This window comes from Anolis carolinensis, chromosome 5, assembly GCF_035594765.1.
Source record: "Anolis carolinensis isolate JA03-04 chromosome 5, rAnoCar3.1.pri, whole genome shotgun sequence".
In the NCBI taxonomy this organism is placed as follows: Eukaryota; Metazoa; Chordata; class Lepidosauria; order Squamata; family Dactyloidae; genus Anolis; species Anolis carolinensis.
The window spans coordinates 14,835,587-14,860,974 of record NC_085845.1 but is presented as its reverse complement, the minus strand read 5'-3'; the positions used below and the strand labels follow the sequence as shown (position 1 = coordinate 14,860,974).

At 39.5% G+C, this 25,388-nt stretch overlaps 1 protein-coding gene across 2 annotated transcripts in view; it reads right to left on the bottom strand.

Moving 5' to 3' along the window:
- Nucleotides 1–24,991, bottom strand: part of cfap299 (cilia and flagella associated protein 299) — a 325,570-nt gene extending 300,579 nt beyond the window's left edge. The window contains exons 1-2 of one of the 2 annotated variants that reach the window (XM_003226892.4): nucleotides 24,809–24,991; nucleotides 17,317–17,447 (exon numbers count right to left, since the gene is read on the bottom strand). In XM_003226892.4, coding sequence (XP_003226940.2) covers nucleotides 17,317–17,447; nucleotides 24,809–24,928 — 251 coding nt within the window. In that variant the 5' untranslated portion in view covers nucleotides 24,929–24,991. Of the gene's footprint in view, nucleotides 1–17,316; nucleotides 17,448–17,546; nucleotides 17,665–24,808 lie in introns of those variants that run through there. The other variant, XM_008119886.3, reaches the window with a different exon arrangement.
- Nucleotides 24,992–25,388: the final 397 nt, after the last annotated feature.

Genomic DNA, 25,388 nt, shown 5'->3' with positions numbered 1-25,388 from the left:
GTTTTAAGGATGCCTCCTCTCGCATTTGCAGCTGCTAAATCTATCAAACAAGAATAAGTGTCATTTTAGTACATAGCATAAAGGAAAAGCTAGCCACATAGAAAAAAAATGTCCAGGATAAAACTAAAAAATAAATGCTTAGCATCACTGAATGCATTTCCTTATAAACATATAGAAGACAAAAAGTCCTGGGTTGCTATGAGTTTTCAGGGCTGTATGGCCATTTTTCCAGAAGCATTCTCGTCTGATGTTTCACCCACATCTATGGCAGGCATCCTCAGAGGTTGTGAGGTATATTGCAAACTAGGCAAGTGGGGTTTATTTATCTGTGGACCTCACAACCTCTAAGGATGCCTGCCATAGATGTGGGTGAAACATCAGGAGAGAATGCTTCTGGAATATGGCCACACAGCCTGGAAAGCTCACAGCAACCCAGTGATTCCAGCCATGAAAGCCTTCAACAACACAACAAAAGTTCTCTTTATATCCCTAGTTATATTGTGGCTACAAAAAAAATCTACTCTACAGAATGAATCACTGATTTTTTAAAAACAAAAATTCGCTACAGGATCAGCAGGAAGAACAAATGGCAACAGAACAGACAGGATTTAAGGTAACCCTACACTTCAGATCTGTTCAAGTGATTTATGATGAACAGGAACATGAGGAAGCAGTGCTCCTAGAAATGAGAAAAACGGAAGTCACATATCAGTAAGACTCCAGACCTAGACACTATTGATGTCCCATCCAACAAAGCTATGATATCTGAAAGGATGTTATGTAGATGGTAGGGAAAACTTGTTTTCTGGAGCTCCAAAGACTAAAACATGAACCAATAAAATACAGGAAAAGAGATTCCTCTTAAATATTAGAAAGAACATCTTTATAAGAGAGGTGTATTTAGTAAAAATGATTTAACACACACATTAAAAATAAGAGTTGTTTGAATGGGGAATAGACAGGGTGGATGGATGGACTTTCAGGGCTGCTGTACTTGGAATATTCCTGCGTAACTCTAGGTTGGATAAGAATGCTCCTGACAAGGCTTCTCGGCTCTAATATTCTATGATTCTATATTCAGGGCAAACAATGCCATCCAAATGCAAGTTGTGACGGTCTCCCAAAGGTAAGGAAACTCAAAACAGTTCGAATCTGTGTTATATTTAAAAATGACCAAAGCAAGGCAGCTTATAGCTGTGAACCAAAGTAAGGCTCCACATAACTCCAGAGTGTTGCCAGACCTACGTTGGTGAAGTTCACACCTCATTTCATGTTGTTGAATAAATTCATTTATTATTTATTGAGATTGTTACCTGCCACAATCCTCAAAGGTTCCGGGCAAGTTGTGTCATTTTAATTTTTTTATTAACAATTAACAATTTAGTACGGAGAGCTCTTGCTTAGCAAAACACATACACACAACAACCCTTAAGCCCCAAATGGTTCTTCGCCAATTTCTTTTATTCCCAAGGCATTTCCGTTCGATCTTAAAAGCAGAAGAAAAAAAAGAAAAAGGGAGGGAAAAGAACAGAAGCAATTTATTCTTAAGGTTGGAGAATGTTGATTATCGCTGCCCCGTTCCAGGTGCAAAAACATTTCTGCTCATGTAACAAATTCACTTGCTCTGAGTGAAAAGCTACCCAAACACACCTGGAGCTTTTCAAAAACTGACTTAATATTGTATTAAAGTAAACATGTTAAGGACAAGAACATTTGGAGTCATCAAAAAGAGTTTCTGGCCCCCGTGTGTTATTCAAAGGGAAGGGCTTTTCTGTGTATATGTAATGTTACAAAATGAAAAGTGTCCTCAGCTGCTTAACATAAATGACAAACCATTCAGGATCCGCACCTGGCTTCCCTCCCTCTTTTTTCCTCTTAAATTGAGAAGAAGGCATTAGATCACCATCTCATCAGAGTCAGTGTCATAAATGTGCAGAAATAGCTTCACTAACCTTCACTAACACATGGGGGCCTTCGACATTTCTTCTGCAAACATAGCAAGTGGAAAGGATTTCTGGAGTAGCTGTACACAATGTCCCTGTGTAAACACTCACATGTCTCCAAGGAAAAGGAATATCCCACGTAAGGAAGGTTATCAGCAGGCTCATAAGAGCCCCAAAGTTGGCAAAGTACAAAAAAAATGTAAAAACCAACAAACAGGGTAAGCATTCACTTCCTTTGCCAAAAACTAAAAGGCCAATGAACATGCTCAGTAGATAATGCTGAATGTCAACTTTAAATTAAAAGCACAAAACTGAGGGAGGGAGGTGTTGGAAGAGCTTGTTAACAGATTGTGACTGGTAACATTGTGTTTCAATTCCTACTCATATAGTTTCATTTATCCATATCCAACAAAGTATGTCCTTTTTAGTCATTTTTGAGGTTCTCCAGCATGACTCGGTGCAGAAGTCCTTCATTTCAATAGGGTTCATTATTATCTGCAGGTTCATGTATCCACATAAAGTTTAGGAATGAATCCCCATGGATACAAGGATCATACTGTGGTGTGTGTGTATAATGTGTTCATGGGTCAGCTAAATGTTATTTCTGTTATCTGCAGGAACAAGCTATGTAACAGTACTGCAGCATCCAAGCTGAAGTATATCCCAATTGTCACCATAAACACAATGAGTTCACAAGGGAGAGTCAGTAGGTTAACAATAGTTTTGACATGATGTATACTTAGCAGATTTGGTATGGAGGCAGTGGTGAATTACAGAGAAGGTTTTGAGTCATAAAGCCTCTTCAAACAGGGAGTGCAATAATGAGGCTATTAACCAAGTGGATAGAATTGCTAGTAGAGCAAAGAGACACTGAAAGACCAGCAACACACTCATGGCAAAAACAAGAATCGAAACAAGGACATTGGCTACTGATTAAACTTCAAGTGGAAATTGTTATAACTTGACAAGTTCAGAAAGAACCTCCAAGCTGTCTCAAAGCTGGATCTATGCTACGGTCTGACTGTTCTTCCACCATTGACCAGAATTTTGATTCCATTAGATTCGATCAGTGATTCCCAAAGTGGGTGCTACCGCTCCCTGGTGAGCGATGCAGCGATCCAGGGGGTGGTGATGGCCACAGGTGCATATTTTTGTATTACCTTTCTATTCTGAGTTCAAAAAAATAGTTTCATAATTTCAAACTTCAATGTTTCTAATTACACCTTTCTTTACTATATTTTACGAAAAAGGTAGAAACATTAATACATATATCTTTCTGTTTAATTGCTATTAAAATAAATTTTAAAAATAATTTCCAGGAGGCGCTAAGTAATATTTTTTCTGGAAAGGGGGCGGTAGGCCAAATAAGTTTGGGAACCACTGGATTAGATCATATACATGCCTCATCTCTCAAGGATGTTGCCATATGTACAGTTCTCCACAAAGGACTACGTCTATAATGTCATGCTATAAAACTAATTATCCTAGAGCTTTCCCCCAAAATTGACAGTGTTTTATCACAGATAAAAGGACAGTTTCCATGAACAAACTAATATGCTGAAACTGAAGACTATTCATTACCTGCTGAAACTGATGTGAAATTACAGGACTTAATTTCGGGTGCTTAGTTTCTTTTATTTTCATTTGCTCATTTGGACTCTAGTGATGGTGTTAATTCCACAATTATGTCATTTGTTCTTTAAACTGCTTACAATTTAGGGTTTTCTTGGCAAAGCACATTGAGGAGGGGCTTGCTGTTACTTTCTTCTAACACTGGGAGAGTGTAACTTGCCCAAGGCGACCCAGAGTGTTTCCTTGGTTGAGCAGGAATTTGAGCCCTGATCATCCAGACTGCTGGTCCAACATTCAAATACACTAACTACACACATTAGATAATCATTGTTTTCGTGGCAGCAGTTATAAATTGTCTTGTTTGTCACAGCATTCTCAAACTGTGAGTTCTTTCAGGTGTCACGAAAATTTGATGTGCAGATTTGATAAATGTGGATTTAATATATGTGGGTTTGTATGAACTGAATGGAAGGGAGGAATGAGTGAGAGCTAATAATTTTGGAGACACCATTCAAAAATACTAAGGCCTGCAATGACTAACTACCTGCTTGCTGAACTGTAATTAAAAGTTGCTAATAAGACCTGAAATTGTTGACCTGCCTGCTAACTGTGATAAGAATTGTGACAGTGATAAGAGAATTTTTTACATCAAGTTAAGGAAATGTTTACAACTGTTAAGAAGGAAGTCAACACAAGGCCAACACAATCAAGAAGAATCAACATCTGGTCCAGGAAACAAATATTCCAGGATGGAAGACGTCTATCATTCATTTACAAGTTTGGGAAAACATCAGCAAAATATTGCTATATAACTGACCTTATGACAATTTAGAAATTGTGATGGACAGTGAGGCTGTTCAACCGCTATGTTCTGCTCCATTGGGAAGGAGAGAGATAACGTACCTATGGAAGTCTCAGATCTGCTATGGGAAAGCAGGATTCTGGTCACTTTTGGGGCCTCCTTTTCTCAAGGGAAGAGAAAGGAGTGCATTTTGGAGAATTTTTTTTGGAGTTTTGGTGTTTTGGAACTATGTCTTGGCAGGCTGCATGGGAAGCAGGGCCTGGCCTAAGCAGGTGCTTCTCCAAGGAGGGAGAAACGGATATGACAATCTTTGGATGCATGAGGATGAATGCATGTACATGTGTGTGAATGCAGAGTGAAAATGTAACCCCCCTTGTTTGTAAGCCAATGTAATAGGTTGTTGTGGAATCCAATGTAGTTACATAGAATCTGTATGTCTGTATCTCTAAATGTTGTTTTGTAAAAGTTCTGCTGTACCCTCTTACACTGAAATTGCAATAAAAAGAACCAATGCTTTAAAGTTATTGAAAAGTTATTCATAACATGCTGCTGCTGCTCAGTCGTTTAGTAGTCTCTGACTCTTCGTGACCTCACGGACCAGTCCACACCAGAGCTCCCTGTCAGCTGTCACCGCCCCCAGTTCCTTCAAGGTCAAGCCAGTCACTTCAAAGATACCGTCCATCCATCTTGCCCTTGGTCAGCCTCTCTTCCTTTTTCCTTCCATTTTCCCCAGCATCGTGATCTTTTCCAAGCTTTCCTGTCTCCTCATGATGTGACCAAAATACTTCAGCTTTGCCTCTAATATCCTTCCCTCCAGTGTGATGACTCATGAGCCTTGTAGTCCTGTTCCTAGTACTATTGTGGCAGACGAAGAGGAAAACATGGGATTTTTGCCGGTTCAGCCAGAGCCGGAGCCTCTCCACCTGGAGGATGTTTGCCCTCAAGAATTCAGCCAAACAGGCCTTGGGCAGAACTCCCCCCCGTTTTCCCGGAGGGACAATTATACTAGAGATAGAGGAGTCAGAGAGGCTAATCGCCGGAGCCTGAGAATCGCTGCCAAACAACTAGCTGATTAGGTCTGCTTCCCTTGGGAAATTCTAAGGAGTCATGCATCTGGACTGTCAGGACCCAGGCTGCAGAGCACCAATAACCATGCGCAGAGACCAGAATCTAGCTAATATCTTTATTATAGAAATATGTAAAGTCAATAAAAATGAGTGAAGAATATAGTTCAGAAGCAGACCTTTCAGATGAGGTCAAATATAGTCCAGAAATGTATTGTCCAATATAAGATATTAAAGTTCAAAGTTATAATCCACTTGACCGAAACACACACTTGCCAAGCAAAGTGTGGGGAAATGACAGGGTCCTTATAGTCCAAAGTAACTTGACAACAAGGCTGGGAAATAGACTTGATTCTTGGCTAAATCAAAACTTGAAACGAGGCAAACATGAAACATGAACTGAGTCCAGAGAAGTCCGTGAAACAAGGCAAGGCTGGAAACTTGATCCGCGAAACAAGGCAAGGCTGAAAACTTGATCCGGAAAACAGGGAACTGGGGTACGAAGTCTACACACGATCTCTCTCCTCAAGCTGAACAAATTGACTCCGCAAAGTTCCCCTTGCGAGCAGCACCTATATTGGGTCTCGTTTTCCCGCCGACAGAACACTTTCCCTAGAGAACGAGAAGCGAAACCCATCTCTGTCCAGATGCATGACTCCTTAGAATTTCCCAAGGGAAGCAGACCTAATCAGCTAATTGTTTGGCAGCGATTCTCAGGCTCCGGCGATTTGCCTCCCTGGCTCCCCTATCTCTATTATAATTGTCCTTTCGGGAAAACGGGGGAGAATTCTGCCCAAGGCTTGTTTGGTTAACTTCCTGAGGACAAACATCTTCCAGGTGGAGAGGCTCCGATTCAAGCAGAACCGGTGGAAATCCCATGTTTTCCTCCTCGTCTGCCACAATAGCACTAGGAACGGGACTACAAGGCCCATGAGACATCACATGGACAGAGTTGGGTTTCGCTTCTCGTTCTCTAGGGAAAGTGTTCTGTTGGCGGGAAAACGAGACCCAATATAGGTGTTTGTCGCAAGGGGAACTTTGCGGAGTCAATTGATCAGCTTGAGGAGAGAGATCGTGTGTGGACTTCGTAACCCCAGTTCCTTGCTTCCCGGATCAAGTTTCAAGCCTGCCTTGTTTCACGTTTTGCCACGGACCTTGTTTCATGCTTCATGTTTGCCTCGTTTCAAGTCTTTGATCTAGCCAAGAATCAAGTTTATTTTCCAGCCTTGTTGTCAAGCTACATTGGACTTTAAAGACTCTGTCATTTCCCCACACTTTGCTTGGCAAGTGTGTGTTTCGGTCAAGTGGATTATAACTTTGAACTCTAATATCTTATATTGGACAATACTTTTCTGGACTATATTTGGCCTTATCTGAAAGGTCTGCTTCTGAACTATATTCTTCACTTGTTTTTATTGTTTTTATATATTTCATTAATAAAGATATTAGATAGAGTCTGGCCTCTGCGCATGGTTATTGGTGTTCTGCAGCCTGGGTCCTGACATCCAGTGAGCAGCCATTGGGCATTATTTCCTGGAGGATGGACTGGCTGGATCTTCTTGCGGTCCAAGGCACTCTCAGGATTTTCCTCCAGCACCAGAGTTCAAAAGCGTCTATCTTCCTTCACTCAGCCTTCCTTATGGTCCAGCTCTTGGATCCATAGGTTACTATGGGGAATACCATTGCTTTTACTATGCGGACCTTCGTTGCCAGTGTGATGTCTCTGCTCTTCACTATTTTGTCAAGGTTGGCCATTGCTCTCCTCCCAAGAAGTAAACGTCTTCTGATTTCCTGGCTGCAGTCTGCATCTGCAGTGATCTTTGCGCCTAGAAATATAAAGTCTGTCACTGCCTCCACGTTTTCTCCCTCTATTTGCCAGTTATCAATAGGTGTAGTTGCCATGATCTTGGTTTTCTTGATGTTTAACTGCAACCCAGCTTTTGCACTTTCTTCTTCCACCTTGGTGATAAGGCTCCTCGGCTCTTCCTCATTTCGGCCATCAGAGTGGTATCATCTGCATACCTAAGGTTGTTAATGTTTCTTCCAACAATTTTAACTCCGGCCTTGGATTTGTCAAGCCCCGCATGTCGCATGATGTGTTCTGCATACAAGTTGAATAGGTAGGGTGAAAGTATGCAGCCCTGCCGTACTCCTTTCCCAATCTTGAACCAGTCTGTTGTTCCGTGGTCTGTTCTTACTGTGGCTACTTGGTATTTATACAGATTTCTCAGGAGACAGACAAGGTGACTTGGAATCCCCATACCACCATTCATAACATAGGGAACTTTTAAAAACAGTGATAGGTAGTTCCTCAGACCACAAAACCACAAAACATTTTAACAGGGAGCATCAGAAAGACAACCTAAGGGATATGACATTTCCACATGTAAAATAAATAACAAGAAGCAAAAGAAATTAACTTCTAACTCCAGAGTCAAAAGAACTAGAAACTTTGGACTTAAAAACAAATAGCCAAAAAGTGAAACAGCAGATTTCCCTAATGTACAGACATCTAACAAGAGATGGAAAATTCACACAGCTTCAGATAATGAAGCAGCACAACCACATATGCTGACAGGGATGCTCCAGTTCTCGGTATGTGTGTGTGTGTGAGGGGGGATCAAAGCTGAACAATGTTCAAAGGCTCGGTTTCTAATGCTATATAGTGTCATTTATCCCCACTTATAGCTCATCAGGGAAAAGGCTTCAAGCCACACATGCACAAGGATGCAGTTTCCCTCACATGAAGCTAATCATTTTAAAGATGTCCCATTCTCTACTGTGCACATAATTGCCTGGGGGCTTGGCACTTCCTGTAGTCTTAGCCACCGAAATACATGGAAACATTTAGAATAGTAATACATGTCAGATCCCAGTGCTCACTTCTTTTCATTGTATTTCAGTGGGTGAATTTATTATGCCAAACCAAAAGCAATGTTTAGAAAAGACACATCCCTTCCCCTCATGTTTCCTCTTTGGTACATTCAAATTTTTTGCACATGGCAGATGAAACTCCAAGAACTAATTTTGACCTAATGTAAAGGCATATCCATTTCCTTTCTTATTAAATCTGTGTCTTTAAATTAAGCACACATTTGTGATCAAAACCGCAGAACCCTATGAAACTGCTACAACTGGCGAATATATGTAATGTGGTGGCAGCCACACTGAAATGTGTTATTATCCAAATCACTACCAGTATCCATCTCAAATGTGTTCCACTCTTCCTCTAATAGATGAATGTGGATAGTCATACTTTTATCTTCATAAATACCTTGTGAGGCAGATTATGCTGAAAGCATGTGTATGACCCAAATTCATTTAGTGATTTAAATTGGAATCTACTAACTCACTTTATTTTCTAGTGCTATAAAACAGATTTGAATATAGTCTCTTGCCTGTGCGGAGTCAGAATGGCTCAGGGCAATAAGGCAGGAGGAGAACTGTATGTCCCTCCTCTCTCTAGATATCAATGCAACAAGAATTACTAACTTTTGAATGTGTAACTTGGGAAACTAGGACACTGATAGTAACTTGTGTAGATTATTCTCTTAAGGCATTGGCTTCAATATGGAAAAAGATGGACAGAACTATTGATGCAATCATTTTTAAGAAGCCAATACAGTGTTGTGGAGCCTGTAATTCATGATGGCATAAACTCAGAGGAAATGTAATCAGAAATAAGGAGATTCTTCATTTGCCTACTATGTGTCTGTGAGGTAGGCTATAAAATCATACTACAACTCAACCTCCCATCCAGTAGGACTTTTCCAAGTGATGAGAAATCTTTTGTATATGGGCCTGGAGCGCTCAAGTATCAAACCCACAAACACCTACTGTGAAAAATGTGCTAGGCATTTTAAGGAAAATATTCTTCCATTTGCTCAGAACTTGACACTACAACATTTGTTACTGAGTCTATAGAGGAGTTGAGTACACTGTCTGGTCAGTCTTTATAGGGTCACTTTCAGTTATTGAGCCTTGAGGATGTAGAGTATTGGCTGTCTGAAAGGACGTTGCCCAGGGGATGCCCAGATGGTTTTGATGTTTTTACTATCCTTGTGGGAGGATTCTCTCATGTCCCCACATGGAGCAGAGGGAGCTCATCTGTGCTCTCCCCGGGTTGGAGTCGAACCAGCAACCTTCAGGTCAGCAGTCAAACCACTGCGCAACCAAGGGCTCCTGGGGATGTAGTTAAGATATGTGAAGCAGTTCAGTCTACCACATAAAAGCTTGACCCCTTGGCTGATAAAATCTATCATCATATTGCCTGGGCTGGACTGGTAAATCCGTCGTCATGGGGCAAGCATGCCTGCTGCCTTGAAGGAGGCAGTGGAGCACTCTCTCCTGAAAAGGACTTCTTTGGACCCAGAAGTATGTGGAACTATCATACTATTGCAAATGTCCAATTTGGGGACAAGGTGATTGAGGATGTGATAGCTGGACAACATCAAGTATTCCTGGAGGAAACAGATTATACTGACCCCAAGTGTTAGACATTTTTCTGGATATATTTGACTTTCTGATTCCTGAAATGGCACCAATTTTCACCAATCTAGTTTTTGAAATACAGAACATATATACCACTCTTCATCTGCTCGCCCATAGGAAATCATGATAATATCTAAAAAAACTAGAGTGGATACCATCTATACAACATAATTTTCTGAATCAGTGCCACAGATAACCCCAGGAATAGGCCTAAAAATCCAAGACACCAAGAACTGATTTTTTATTTTTGCTGTGCTATGTTATCTGGACCCATTTCAGTCTGGTTCCAGGACAGGATATGGCACTGAAACAGCCCTAGTTGCTACTCTGTTGATCTTTTTGAATCTTACAGTAATTTTTGATACCATAGATCATGGTATCTTATTGGACCAGCTCTGTGGGATTGGAGTAGGAGGCACTGTGCTACTCCTACATGCCAGTTCTAGAGAACAGCATTGGAAGATTCCTGTTCAGCCCCAGCTACATGAAACCATAAGGGAGTTTGCCATCAGTATGACACTCAGCTCTATTTCTCTTTGTCATCAGAGTTAGTCAGGGTTTTCCCAGTAAGGTGGAGGCTTGTTGTGGGTCGATGGTTCTTGGATCCAGGAACTGGGTAAACAATGTGTTCTGGATAGGGTTGCAGTCCCCCTGAAAAAGCAGGTGCGGGGCTTGGAATTGCTCCTAAATTTATCCCTGTCACTGGAAAGCCAAGTGGACTCTGCAGCTCAAGGTGCTTGGTGTCAGTTTTAACTGGTGTGCCTATAATGACATTTCTAGAGCGGAATTAACCTAGGGACATATATTCATTACAGTATATTTTTAATGTTTTTAGCTTACTTAAATTATTTTGCTTTTACCCGCTTAGCCTGTTTCGATATTACTGTACTTTTAAATTGTCCTGATGTCTCTTGATATAGTACAGTGTACTATAGAATTATCTTGCCATACTTGAAGTATGGCAAGTGATATCTGACAATTTCAAGGTCTGAAACCAGACTACCAGATATACTCGAGTATAAGCCGACCCGAATATAAGCCGAGGCACCTAATTTTACCACAAAAAACTGGGAAAACATTGACTCCAGTATAAGCCGAGGGTGGTAAATTTCAGAAATAAAAATAGATAATAAAATTACATTGAGGCATCAGTAGGTTAAATGTTTTTGAATATTTACATAAAGCTCAAATTTAAGATAAGACTGTCCAACTCTGATTAAATCATTATTCTAACCTTCTTCAATGTAAATGTGCTTATGTATCCTTTTAATAATAATAGAGTAAAATAATACATGTAATAATAATAATTACAGGAAAATAATACAAGTAATAATAGAGTAAAATAATAAATGCAATAATAATAATATCAGAGTGAAATAATAAATGTATTATTAATAATAATAATAATAAAAAATAGAGTAAAATAAGTGTAATAGTAACAACAATAGAGAAAAATAATAAATGTACCATATAGTCTTGAGTATAAGCTGACCCAAATATAAGCCAACCAGGACTCTCACCCGAGTATGAGCTGAGGGGGGCTTTTTCAGTCTTAAAAAAGGGCCTGAAAAACTAGGCTTATACTCGAGTATATACAGTAAGTTGGTCACATTACAACCTCACTGAAGTCAATGCACCTTGAATTAGTGTCAAGTAACTTGTTATGTCATTTTTGACAGAAATAAAATGAAGACACCTTAATCTAGACTGTACCCATATTAATGTTCCAAAGCTTAAAGTACATTCTGTATACTATGTTTAGAACTAGTCTTAGAAACGTTGGTTTGGGATCTTCGAATGGAGTTAAGCATTCGTGAGGCCAAGTCTTAACATGTTTACATGGATCAACTTCACTTGGCATCTTTCATCAATAAGCAGCAGGTGTGGAAGGGTGTTCCCACAAAGGGATGGTTGCATGGTGGGAAGGAGAGAGGCAATTGTAAGCCGAGTCCAGGTGAATTCAGTCTGGCCAGCAAAAGGCAGACAAGAGAAGAAAACACATTATTTTGGGGAGCTCCTCAGAACAGACAAGACAAACCTGAATCTGTTGTGGCTGTTGATTCTTTCACTTGATTACTGCCCCACCTCCAAACTTTCCCTTTATTGCATGAAGAAGGCAGAACTTGCAGAAACTGTGGAACTTGACACATGTGAGCAACAAGAAAATTCATCTGCTAGTGGCAGTATAATATGATTAACATTTTATACATGCATCTAAACGCTTAATATTTATGGTTGGTTTCAATGATCTATATGACAAGAGGTTCATACATGTGGAAGCTGGGATTGGCAGAACCACATCATTTATATACCAAATGAAAAACATTTGATCTGACATTTTGGATCTACACTATTTGTGAGAATTATTTTGTACTTTCAAATAAATGAACTCCAATGTATGGTGATCCCAGTCATGTGGTTTTCTTAGCATAATGCCTTCAGAATAATTTTTCCATTGCCTTCCTGTAAGACTGAAAGCATGTAGCTTGCAATCATTTTCCTCAACTTAGTGGGGATTCATACTCTCTAGTGTCTTAGCCTTCAAACGTCTATATTATGCTGACTCTTACAATTGCTGTAGGGAGAGTATTGATCTAGAAAAGGCTGTAGCTGTCCATAAAATTGAGATGGATATGTCTTCATATTCCTGACAAGCAATTCCAATGAAAATTAAGCATACCTATAGTTGTTTTTTTATGAAAAAGTGTCAAGGTTCACAACCCTCTGGAAGCACTATGTTTTGATTTGGTTACTTTCCTCTAAAACCAGACAATAGATTTTAAAGGCAGAGAACACAAACAATGGGAACAATGTGAAGAGGAAAGATAACAGCTCAAAGCTGATTGTATGGATTTAATGGGAATATGAAGGCTTACTGAGCTTCAGGGTAGTTAGGGACAGATATCATAATCCATGCTATAGTAGCTCAGATGTCCTCTTCCCTAACTACTCATACAAGTATAAACTCTCATCAGAAACTTTGGAATAACAATCCTTTTCTGGCCAATACATTGGCACATGATCAGTCACCAGCTGAATCAGAAAAGGCTGTCCACACATCTTTGCCTTTAAAGCAAACCTTCCTACGCAAGTCAACTTGGCAAATGCACAGAGATCCATGGTTTCTGTACACTACAACACAAATATCCAGGTGTTCTTCAGGCATGTAGAAAGATGCAAGAATGTTGACATAAGCTGCTGATTCACGAGTTCTGTGACAGGAAGAACCAGCAACGGATCTCCTGTGTTTTTATATTTATTTATTTATTACCTACCAGAAAAATGTTCTGATTAACTTCTGTCACACAAAAATGTTATACACTGAACATTTATCCCACACCAAGGCCCACCTGTTTCCAACATTTACTTTTGTTGTGCTGGTGGTCTATTCCTTGGGCCCTTCATTGAATCCCTGTAGCATCACAGCCTTCATTTTTCTTTCAGCCTCTGAACAGAACCATGTGCCTCAATATAGCACTGAAAGGCAGCTCCAAATCATGTTTTCCCCCCTCCTTGCAGTCAGTGTTGACTCTTTGCTGCTAACCCTGACAGCAGTATTTCTATCCTTGACCAGAATAGGACTTTTAAACAAAGGACTTTCATCCAATACTTGACAGAAAGGAACAAGGCAATGCCACATCTTGCGAGGGAAAAGAGATTATTTCTGGATGGCACAGGTTATTCAGGGCAGCAGAATCAACCAACATCAAAGATAATACTGCAAGTTATTGTTACAAATCATAGTAAATCTATTTTTTTTTACTTGCCAAATGATACTGTGAGGAAGTACAACTTCTAAACCATGATTTCACCAGTTTGTTCAATACAGGAATATTTAGTTTTAAAAAACTCAAATTGCCTTCATAAAATATTTTGTCCAATTGAAATAGAGGAAAAATTTATAAAGAGAATATTACACAGGTGAATGCTGTAAATAGATGCCTCCAATTTACATGATAATAAGTAGGAATGTTTATTTCTAATTTAATGTGAACTAGGTGTATGTAGCCAAAAATTACTTTGCTTACTTCAAATAACGTTTTGCCTCTGACTTGTTCATTCAAAAGTAGTTACAATCTCTTCTCCTATTTAGGAGGGATGTTGTCAAAGATAAGACTTCAGAGTTATTAAGCCACTTTGTATCCAGACTTTGCACTTCATAAATATATTGCTCAAGTTCAAGAATCCAGGAACCACTATCAGCAAATCATTGTTAAGAATAAAAAATAACAAGTACCTAATTGAATTATGTTGCCACTGGACTTCTAACTTAAAATTATACAATATCGCACTATATATAACAGAATTCATACTACTGAGTAAATATTCTAGCCCTTAAGCTCTTGTTAATCCATTTTCACGCAAGTTGGATATAATATATTTCATTTCATGTCTACCATTTCTGCTATGGAGAAAGCTGAGAGGCAAGTTCAAGTTGTTAACCCTGGATAAAGAGAATGGGAAGACAACACAGGTAGCCAAGTTGGCAATCTACTAAATAAACTTAAGTTTCTTTCTCTTTTTTTTGAAAAAACTATTCTGTTCTTTGTAATGTTTCTGAAATACTTAGCTCATATTTAAGAGGAATTCCTTTTGCATCCACAGTTTCATTTTCTCCTCTGATCTCCTAAAAATGGATATGAAAGGTCTATTACCAATTATATAAAGTATGAGCCAAAAGAAGTGAAAATATTTTGCACCAGCACATGCTTCAATTTGAATTTGATAGCTAATGTGACAGCATATGCTTGACAGCTGTCCAAGCAAAGTATTCAAGGAGGAGGAAAACAAAAGAGGAAGAGGAAGAAGGTACATACTTTCCAATGCAGGAAAAGGGAATTAACTTGAGACTATCCACTAAGAGAACGGCAATAAACGTCAAAAAATAAAATCACTTGTATATTTGGTAGGTAGGGTGTATAATGCTTAGCAGAAGTATTTGTCCCTCTTTGAGTTTTCCCATACTTCGTGGTGCTGTAACTTAGAAATAAAATGAATGTAACTGGCATTGTTAGCACTTGATGTACCACTAGATGAGCCACACTGTGAAGGTACACAATATTTTTATTGTGATAAATAATTAATGATAATAATTAAACAAAATTGTTTAATTGTAATAAGCAATTAAATAAATGAAAAGAAATTTCTTGGTTGCATAAATATTCATAGCCATACACCATGAGTCAATATTGATTCCAGGCATGAAACAATCAGGGCCAGCTAACGCCTCCCAATGAAGGATTCGCTCAGGCAGGAAGCAGACAGGCTTTGAAGCTGAAAGGCCATTCAATACTAATCAAGATGGCCAATTGTAACATTCACACTTGCCTCAGGCAGACAAGAGTTCTTTCTCCTACCCTGGACATTCCACAGATATATAAACACCACTTGCCTAGTTTGCAATATAACTCACAACCTCTGAGGATGCCAGTCACAGATGTGGGCAAAATGTCAGGAGAGAATGCTTTTGGAACATGGCCATACAGCCCGGAACACTTACAGCAGTCCAATATTTATTCATTCAAGTGTTAAAAGTGTTTATCAATTCTCATGGCACCAGGGCCTTGAAGGCAAAATACAATGGATAAAAACAATGAAAATATGAAATACAGTAGAGTCTCACTTATCCAATACTCGCGTATCCAACATTCTGGATTATCCAACGCATTTTTATAGTCAATGTTTTCAATAAATCATGATATTTTGGTGCTAAATTCGTAAATACAGTCATTACTACTTAGCATTACTTTGTATTGAACTACTTTTTCTGCCAAATTTGTTGTATAACCTGATGCTTTGGTGCTTAATTTGTCAAATCATAACCTAATTTGATGTTTAATAGGCTTTTCCTTAATCCCTCCTTATTATCCAACATATTCGCTTATCCAACATTCTGCCGGCCCGTTTATGTTGGATAAGTGAGACTCTACTGTAAATCTATTTTTAAAAATGATTTGAAATAGACTCAAAAGACTCCTAAAAATATTGTAAAAAGAAGTTAAAACAGTCAGGGCAGTATCGTGGATTGCGGGACATGAGAAACAACGTTTAGCTGCCTGTCAAAAATCCAAAGGGCATAGAGCCAAATCGACTTCCCTTGAAAAGGAGTTCCACATAGGGCTGTACTTACAAAAAAGTGTCCAGCCTTACATGCCCATAAGTTTAACCACATAGGGTGGAGTATAATGCAACAGGGACTGTGTTGGCAATCTCAAATTTTGGGCCAACTTGTTTGGGAAGATCCTTCCAGATCCTGGGGGTTGGTGCTCATCTCCATTTCTAAGCTGAAGAGCCGGCATTGTCCGCAGACACCTCCAAGGTCATATGGGCAGCATGACTTTCAGTCTGCAAGTTCAACAGCTCAGCGCTTTAACACACTGTGCTACCGGGGGCTCCTCGGAAGAAGTATACCTCTGCTTAAAAACAGATTTCAACTAGAGAGAAAACAAGGCGGAAGAAGAGGAAGAGACTGAACAGTTATAAAAAAAGACTTTGTATAAAGAACTTTCTTTCTCAGAGGCTTTGTTAACTGAGGTATAGCTCTAATTACAGCTGTTAGGATAAATTTCTATCAGCTGTGTGCATTAAATCTATTTCAATTCCACAACATATTTCAAATGTTTTCTCTCTAGTGTTCCATATGATAAGAGTTGCTAAACATGTTCAAAAGCGCTGATCAAAACAATGATTTTATGCTCTTTGCTCCAACGCAGGCAACTTGCAATGTCTTCACACAAACTATGGTTAGAACTCAAACGTTCTCGAGTCACTCCAGCACCAAACCCAGTGTTTACTAAAATGCCTGGGACATAAGGCTCACTATTTTTGTGATTTGCACTTAGAGATACAATTCACCCTTGTGTTCGGAATAGGTAGACCAACACCCACAGATGAGATTGACTTTGGGCTCCGTCATGAATCATAGAATGAATTATTGCAAAGAACAAAACCTGGTCAGAAAACAGTATACAAATGCAGCACACAGTCTCTACAAAGAGTGACTCATTTTACCATTGATTCATTGGGGTTTGGGGGGTGGAACTAAGTGTTTCTAATGGAGAAATGTGACAACATTTCCCTTCCATCTTGAAGGAGGCCAGACAGAGAAAGATAGACCACCTCCTTCATGTGTCCATGGAAGTCTTTATTTATCCATACATTTTGACAAATGCAAGTAAATTGTTATTTTGCAGGACACCATTTGAGAAATTACAGGTGCAACCACCTGAAGCTAGTGTTTATAAACTTTGGTTCATATAAGGTTTTATGCAAGGCTATGAATCTGATGCCAGTTCCTAAAAATCCATCATCTTTCTTTGCACTAATGCTAACTGCTGACCAAGTTTGTATTAAAATATATCCCAAATAACCTTTTCTTGTGTTTTAATCTTGTAATATTGTTAATTGTTTCTATTTCTCTCTCCTACACACACTCACCACTTACTTCTGCTGATGTCTTTCTGAGAGCCTTGAAGCCTCAGCAGCTGCTTTCCTTGCTTCAAAGTCTTCCCTTTTCAGAACTTCTCCACTTCCCCGAAAGCCTAGCTCCACCAGCTGGCGGGCCATTTCTTCATTCTGAAAGAGGAAACAATAGATCAGGTGGATCAGAAGAGACAGGGGAAAACAAAAGGTAAGAGTCCTGCTTTGTAAAATAGGTGGGGACATTGTTACCACCTTTGTGTGGTTTGCGGATCACTAACTATGAAACCGTCTTGTTCTGGGGACAGAATGATCAAGCACTCCCTTCCACAAGGTTCAATATTCCTTCCTTATTATAAAACTTCTTAGGTGCTCAAGAGCATCGTTCACCCAAAAATGAAATAATATTTCCACCTAGCGGCAAAGGTGAAGAACAACAACCAATTTAAGTCAAATCTTTTGTATTGTTGTGGACCCTAAAGGCAACAGATCCCAGGGCCATAGCAAGAAAAAAAAATCCGGGAAGGGGTGGTGGTGAAACTTTTTTTTAGTGAAACATGAATAGTAGATACTTATCACAAAATAATGTAGAAATCAGGCTCCGTCGATAAACTTCAGTGGACACTCAAGACAGATAAACTTCAGTGGACACTCATGGAGATTTGGTTAATTGGTTAAAATTCATGAGTAAACCAGGGGTTTTTTTAACCTGAAAGATTTTGGGGGGCAGGGGTGGGTTGAACCCCTAAACCCTCACCCCCCTTGATTACAGCCCTGCCAGATCCCACTTGTTCTTGAAAACTAATCAAGAATCATCCCTGGTTACCACTTAGATAGGAGACCACCAATGAATACCTTTACTATAGGTTGGACTTCTAAGTACCGTATATACTCGAGTATAAGCCGACCCAGTATAAGCCGAGGTTGGTAAATTTCAGAAATAAAAATAGATACCAATAAAAGTCATTAATTGAAGCATCAGTAGGTTAAATGTTTTTGAATATTTACATAAAGCTCAAATTTAAGATAAGACTAACTCTGATCAAATCATTATTATCATCTTCTTCAATGTAAATGTGCTTATGTATTCTTTTAATAATAACAGAGTAAAATAATACATGTAATAATAATAATAAATACAGGAAAATAATACATGTAATAATAAATAGAGTAAAATAATAAATGCAATAATAATAATAATAATAAGATCAGAATGAAATAATAAATGTATTAATAATAATAATAAAAATAGAGTAAAATAAATGTAATAGTAGCAACAATAAGAGAAAAATAATAAATGTAATAATACCAATAATAATAGAGAAAATAAATGTACCATATATTCTCGAGTATAAGCTGACCCAAATATAAGCCAACCAGGACCCTCACCCGAGTATAAGCCGAGTAGGGCTTTTTCAGTCTTAAAAAGAGGGCTGAAAAACTAGGCTTATACTTGAGTATATACAGTATTCCTTGCCTAAGAAAATGCTATGACATCCATGAGGTCCTCATAAGTTGACAAGAAACTTAAATGCACATGCACATATGTTAAGAATGAATATCAAGGTACACATACACACACATACGTACCGTACACACACACAAACATTCAGAACATAGTCTTTCACACTCAACACAACAACTGTCAATGCAACTGGTAGGAATCTATGGCTGTCCTCTGTTTTCTGAATGATAATAGCAGTATCTCATTGAAAATGGAGAAAGGACCACTAGAAAATTTCATAGCATAAAATGCAAAGGATGCTGCATGGCTGGAAAAACTATTGATGTAGGAGGGACCAATGTTTAAGAAGAATATCCAAATGCAACAATTTGAGACAAGACACCATCATTCAAATATTTGCATATAGCAAGTATGTTTCCAGGTAGATTTTGGCATGAGCAAAAGGCATGGCAGTAAATCAAGACACAGAGGATAATTCTGTATGTTTCTTAATGGGCAGAACTCTTAAAGTCCAAATTCACAGCTGTAATTTCCAATCTCTCCAATTCTATGCATTCAAAATTTACATTTTAGATCTGTCTATTGGATTTATATCCTTCTCTTCCACATAAGACCTCAGGGAGCTAAGGCCCCTTCCACACAGCTGAATAAAACCCCACATTATCTGCTTTGAAATGGAATATATGGCAGTGTGGACTCAGATAACCCAGTTCAAAGCAGATATTGTGGGATTTTCTGCCTTAATTTTCTGGGATATAGGGCCGTGTGGAAGGGCCCTTAGAATCTAGTAATAAAAATAGAGCTTCAGAAATAATTTAAAATACTTAAAATCCCAAACTGAAAAATCAGCACATGATACCTTTTTAAGTGAGAAATTCTATAAACACTACTAAAAGTCTTATTACAGAGAGTCTCTGTTAAATACAAATAAATACATCTAATGCATTTATCTCCAAAAGCTTATACAAACATATATGATGTTAACTGGCACCTGAAAAATAGAAGCATTGGGATAGCCATATTCTCCATGACAATAAGGATGGCTTGTTCACAATGTTTTTAACCAATAATTTTTTACCAACCATATTTTCTCTTTTTTACCCACCATATGCTGTAATTGAAGAACACAAAGATAATAGTTTCAGTGGTGGCAGCTTGCAGGCAACACCAACATTTATGTTATCACGTCATATTGCAGAGCAAGATCTTAAAAAGGAGTGGCAGACCTATGGTAGACCACAGTTACATGACTACTTGAACTTCACTTTGTGCATGGCCAATTATGAAGAAAGATTCCAACATGGGCCAAGAATAACTCAGTATTCTCAAGCTAGATAGGTTTAACAAAGGCGAGAATTCTAACCAACAAGAGCTTGTTAATTACAATTACTAAGATGGGGAAAGGTGGAAGTTGGAACATGCACTTTTGCATACTAGAGGAATCACAGCTGAAATGCAGGTGCCTGTCTTGCTTTCCATATCATTTAGATGCCTTGCATACTTATCAAAGCTCAACCAAAAACCTGCAAATTAAACTTGATTGCAGGAGCAATTTGTGATATGATGGCTCCCTGCTGGAAATAAGGCTCAAAGTGATAGGGTTTATTTTGTGGCATTTATAAATCCTAGCATAATTAGGTTCTTTACTGGTTTGAAGCATTTCAAAAGGTCGATATACATACATATATAGCCCACAACCACTCATATAATTAGAAAGAGTATGCACACAGTGGGAGATTTACTCAGATCATTGGTGAGCCAGTTCATATCAGAAAAGCAATTCATGGGAGGAGCTTCATTTGTCTAAGGCTAGACCTACATTGCCCTATATCCCAGAATCTGATCCGATATTATCTGCTTTGAACTGGATTACATGAGTCAACACTGCCAGGTAATCTGGGATATATAGTGTAGATCAAGCCATAGATGACTATCTTACATACCATGTTGACCAAAGCTATGCCTACTGGAAAGAAAGGAGAGGAAACCCATCTGCAGTGACAAAACTACAGGATGCTTGTTTCCCATTCTCACACTCCTTGCACATGGCTCATAATCCTGGCTTACCCTTTGTCCAATAGGTTAAAGGAGAAAGGAAACTGATGGCAGCACTATTGGATTGTCTGGAAGCATGCAACTTCCATCACAAAGGCGCATAGCAGATACCCATTCCCATCCCTATATCCACCGAACAGAGATAAGAGAACCAGTGTAGTGTAAATGGTTCGAGAATTGGACTAGGATAGTGGTTCTCAACCTAGAATCATAGAATCATAGAATAGTAGAGTTGGAAGAGACCACATGGGCCATCCAGTCCAACCCCCTGCTAAGAAGCAGGAAATCGCATTCAAAGCACCCCCGACAGATGGCCATCCAGCCTCTGCTTAAAAGCCTCCAAAGAAGGAGCCTCCACCACGGAGACCTGTGGGTCCTCTGGTGTTTTTGCCTACAACTCTCAGAAATCCCAGCCTGTTTCCCAGCTATTAGGATTTCTGGGAGTTGAAAGCCAAAACATCTGGGGACACACAGGTTGAAAACCACTAGACAAGGATTTCAGAAGAACAGGATTTGAATTCCTGTTTGACCACAGAAAACTTCTGGATGACCTTGGGCAAGCCACAGTCTCTTAGCCTCAGAGGAGGCAATGAGAAATCTTCTCTGAACAAATATTGCCAAGAAAATCCCATGACAGATTTGCTTTAAGTCTTAAATGACTTAAAGTTATAAGAAAAGGACTCTAGAAAAAAAGTGTTTGTGGCAGCCATCACAGCACAAAATGTTCCTTGTATTCTGGGCCACATTTGGCAAATAATTGTTCCTGTTTTGAAAGTGTTATTTCCTGTTCAACTGTGCAGTTGTTATACTCCAGAAACTTCATTTTTGTACCTGACACAAACCATGTTGATTTGGTTGAGATTCGATAAGATATTCATTGAAAAACTATAGCAAAATTTGCTGCACGGTGCCTCGCGAAAACAAAGTTTTTGCAGTTTAATAAACCTTTTCCATGTTTTTATGATAGAAACAACTAGGAAATGACATTTAGAACCCAGGAACAAAAATCATGTTACATGGTGGCATGACCTAATGGTTTGAGCATGTGATTCCCCGTTCAGCTATACAAAATCCACTGGGTGACCTTGAGCAGGTTATATACTCTTAACCCAGAAAACTCCTTGATAGGGTCACCATAAGTCAGAAAAAATCTTGATGGCACACAATACTAACAAAAACAGCCTTGGGTTCATTGCTGTTACAGTACAGAAAAAAAACACAAAGTATATTGAATCAACAGGTTTAGCATTTGTGTTTCGCCTTTGTTACCCTTTCATGTTCTCTCATTGTTAATCCGGAAGGCAGAATTCAACATTCCTCTTCATAAAAAGCAATACAGGAATATTGTTTTTGCAGCGGGTTCTTAATTCACTGCTCCACTGAAGCAGCTAATTATATTTAATATGTCCGATTCTAAGCCTAACCCTTCTATACACTCATCCCTGATTTTGATTGTCAGTCGCCTTGTCGGTCTTATGACTCATCTCCTCCCCATTCTAGTCTCCAGCCTGCTCCGACTTCCCTTTATGTTCTCAACAATCTCCCTAAATATCTCTTGGAAACTCTTGTACCACATGCTCGCCCTTGGGTTCTCATTGTCAAGACACGAAAGCCTCGGCATAGCATATCAGGGAAAAGAAAGAAACCACAGACAAAGAAAGGGAAAGTGATTAACAACAGACAGTGACTAGAATGAGATTATCAGTCCAAAGAAATAAAGACCTGTGAGATAAAAGGAACTGGAACTTTTGCTTTTTTCCTTGGAATAATGGTTCTCGCTCTTAGTACTTTTAGCAGCTGGTAACCAGAAGTAGCTATTTCATCATTCTCAAACAAAGCAAAGGTTACAAAATTAGTATGAGGTAACAGCGATCCATGCAGTCATGCTGGCCGCATGACCTTGGAGCTGTCTATGGACAATGCCAGTTCCTTGGCTTAGAAATGGAGATGAGCACAAACTCCCAGCGTCAGACATAACTAGACTTAATGTCAGTGGAAAACCTTTACCTTAACATACTTGATCTGAGAAGTGGCTATTTCTTATTTTTATTACTTTTATTTTTGTTATTTGTGTTGGGGAAGGCGTGCATACTAGAGAAGAAAGCACCTTCAAACTGTGTCCGAGGCCCCTTTTACATTGCCATATAATCCAGATTATCAAAGCAGATAGTCCACATTATCTGCTTTGAACTGGATTATTTATACTGCTATACAATCCAGTCCAAAATAGATAATTTGGATTTTATATGACAGTGTAGAAGGGGCCTGAGCTATGGGCACCCGATGGCAACCCTTTTGCAGGGTTTTCTTGGCCAGAAGAGATGTTTAGAAGAAGCTTCCCATTGCCTTCCTCTGAGGCAGGGAGAGTCTGACATATTCAAGATTACTCAGTGGGTTTTCATAACCTAGCAGGGATTTGAAACCTGTTGTTCAGTCATAATCTAATATTCAACCCACTACACCATGGGGGATAAATAGAGGAGACAAAGCCTTTTTCGCCTCAGGGCCCTTCCACACCGAATATCAAAGCAGACAACCCACAACATCTGCTTTGAACTGGCTTATCTGAGTCCACACTGCCAGATAATCCAGTTCAATGTGGATTTTATACAGCTGTGTGGAAGGGCCTTAGAAATACCTACCCTGAAGAAGGAATTCCAACAGGTGTGGTTTTCCCCATCATATTATTTCTGTGGTGGGAAAAACAACATTTTGTCAGAAGGAACCTTCTTAAGTGACCCTTAAAAGTACAGGAGCTTCTGGGGGAGTGCATCTAGAATGGTGTATCTATTATGCAGAACGAATGCAATTTGATACCACTTTAACTGCTATGGTATTCTAGGACTTGTATTTTGGTGAGGCACTAGCACTCTTTGGCAGAGACAGTCAAAGACCTTGTAAAACTACAACTCCCAGGATCCCTTAGCACTGCGCTATGGCAGTTAAAGTGGTGTCAAACTGCATTTATTCTATAGGATATGTTCAAGTTATGGATAGTGGAATCTGTGGATATAGAGAGCTGACTGTATTAGAGACTGTATCCACCAGAGTGGAAGTGAGAAGTCATTGTAACTTTCTCTAACATATATAGAGAACATACATAACTTGTAGCTGCTTTGAGTCTCCTGCAGGAGAGATAAAGCTGGCTAAAAAGTAAATGTTTTCCCTTGACATTAAGTTTAGTCGTGTCCAACTCTGGGGGTTGGTGCTCATCTCCATTTTTAAGTTGTCCGCAGACACCTCCAAGGTCATCTGGCCAGCATGACTGCATTGAGCGCCGTTACCTTCCTGTTGGAGCAGTATCTATTGATCTACTCACATTTGCATGTTTTTGAATGGCTAGGTTGGCAGAAGCTGGAACTAACAGCGGGAGTTCACCCCACTCCCCGGATTCAAACCACCAACCTTTTGGTCAGCAAGTTCAGCAGCTCAGCGGTTTATGCACTCTGTCACCAGAGGCTCCCTTAGCTGGGTATAAATAAATATTATAATGATAATACACTCGCAAATTAATTTCTTATCATTATTATGATTATACGTGCACACAAATATCAGAGTAACGTGCCTTGGAAATCTACAAATCCCAAGATCCCATAAGCATTGAGCCATGGCACTTAAACTGATGCTGAACTGCACTAACTCCACAGTGTGGATGCACCCTTATTGACTTGTATATGCATTCTTCTTCCACAAGTGAATGGGTTCATCCACACTGTAATATTAATGCAGTCTGACCACGCTTTAACTGCCCATGGCTCTTGGGATTTGAAGTTTGTTGAGGCACCAACACTCTTTGGCAGATAAAGCTAAAGGCCTTGGAAAAACTACAAATCCCATGATTCCATAGCAGAGTAAAGTGGGGCCAAGCTGCATTAATTCCACAAGGTAGATGTACTTTCCATAATGAGCGGAAATAAACACGCGAGTGCACTTTGCACGTGCTCAGAGGCACTCCTCCCACCCAAAGGCCTTGCTTTATTATAGCCTCCCCGCTCACCTCCAGGTAATAGAGGTCCTGCGTGGTGATCTGAGAGTCCAGGTAATCCTCGTAGGTGTTAAACTGGGTCACAATCTGGTCCAAAGCTGCCGAAGCGTCGTCGCCTTCGATGCCCGCCATGCCCAAGCCCAAAGCAGCCTTGGCGTCCTTGGCAACAGCCCTTCGCCTCACCTGGCAATCATTGCCCTAGCCCCGCCTATTTTGCTTCAAGCGGCCAATCGCTCTGCGACTTCGTGAAATAGCCACGCCCACATCCCGCCTTGCAGGAGGCCCCGCCTACAAACAAAGCCAGGTTCCAGGTACTGGATTGCTTTTTTTTTAGCAGTTCTGTTTCAATGGCTCTGAACTCTTCGGTTCAGAAAGGCCAGGGAAAAAAGTATTTTCTAATTCTGCACTGCAGAATTAGTACAGTTCGACAGCACTTTAACTACCATTGCTTAGCACTATGGAATCCTGGGAGTTGTAGTTAGTTGTGGTATCAGCACATTTTGGGCCGAGAAGACTGAAAATATTGTGAAACTTAGGCTCTTATGATCCCACGTGGAAGCTGAAGTGGTGTCAAACTGCCTTACATCTGCAA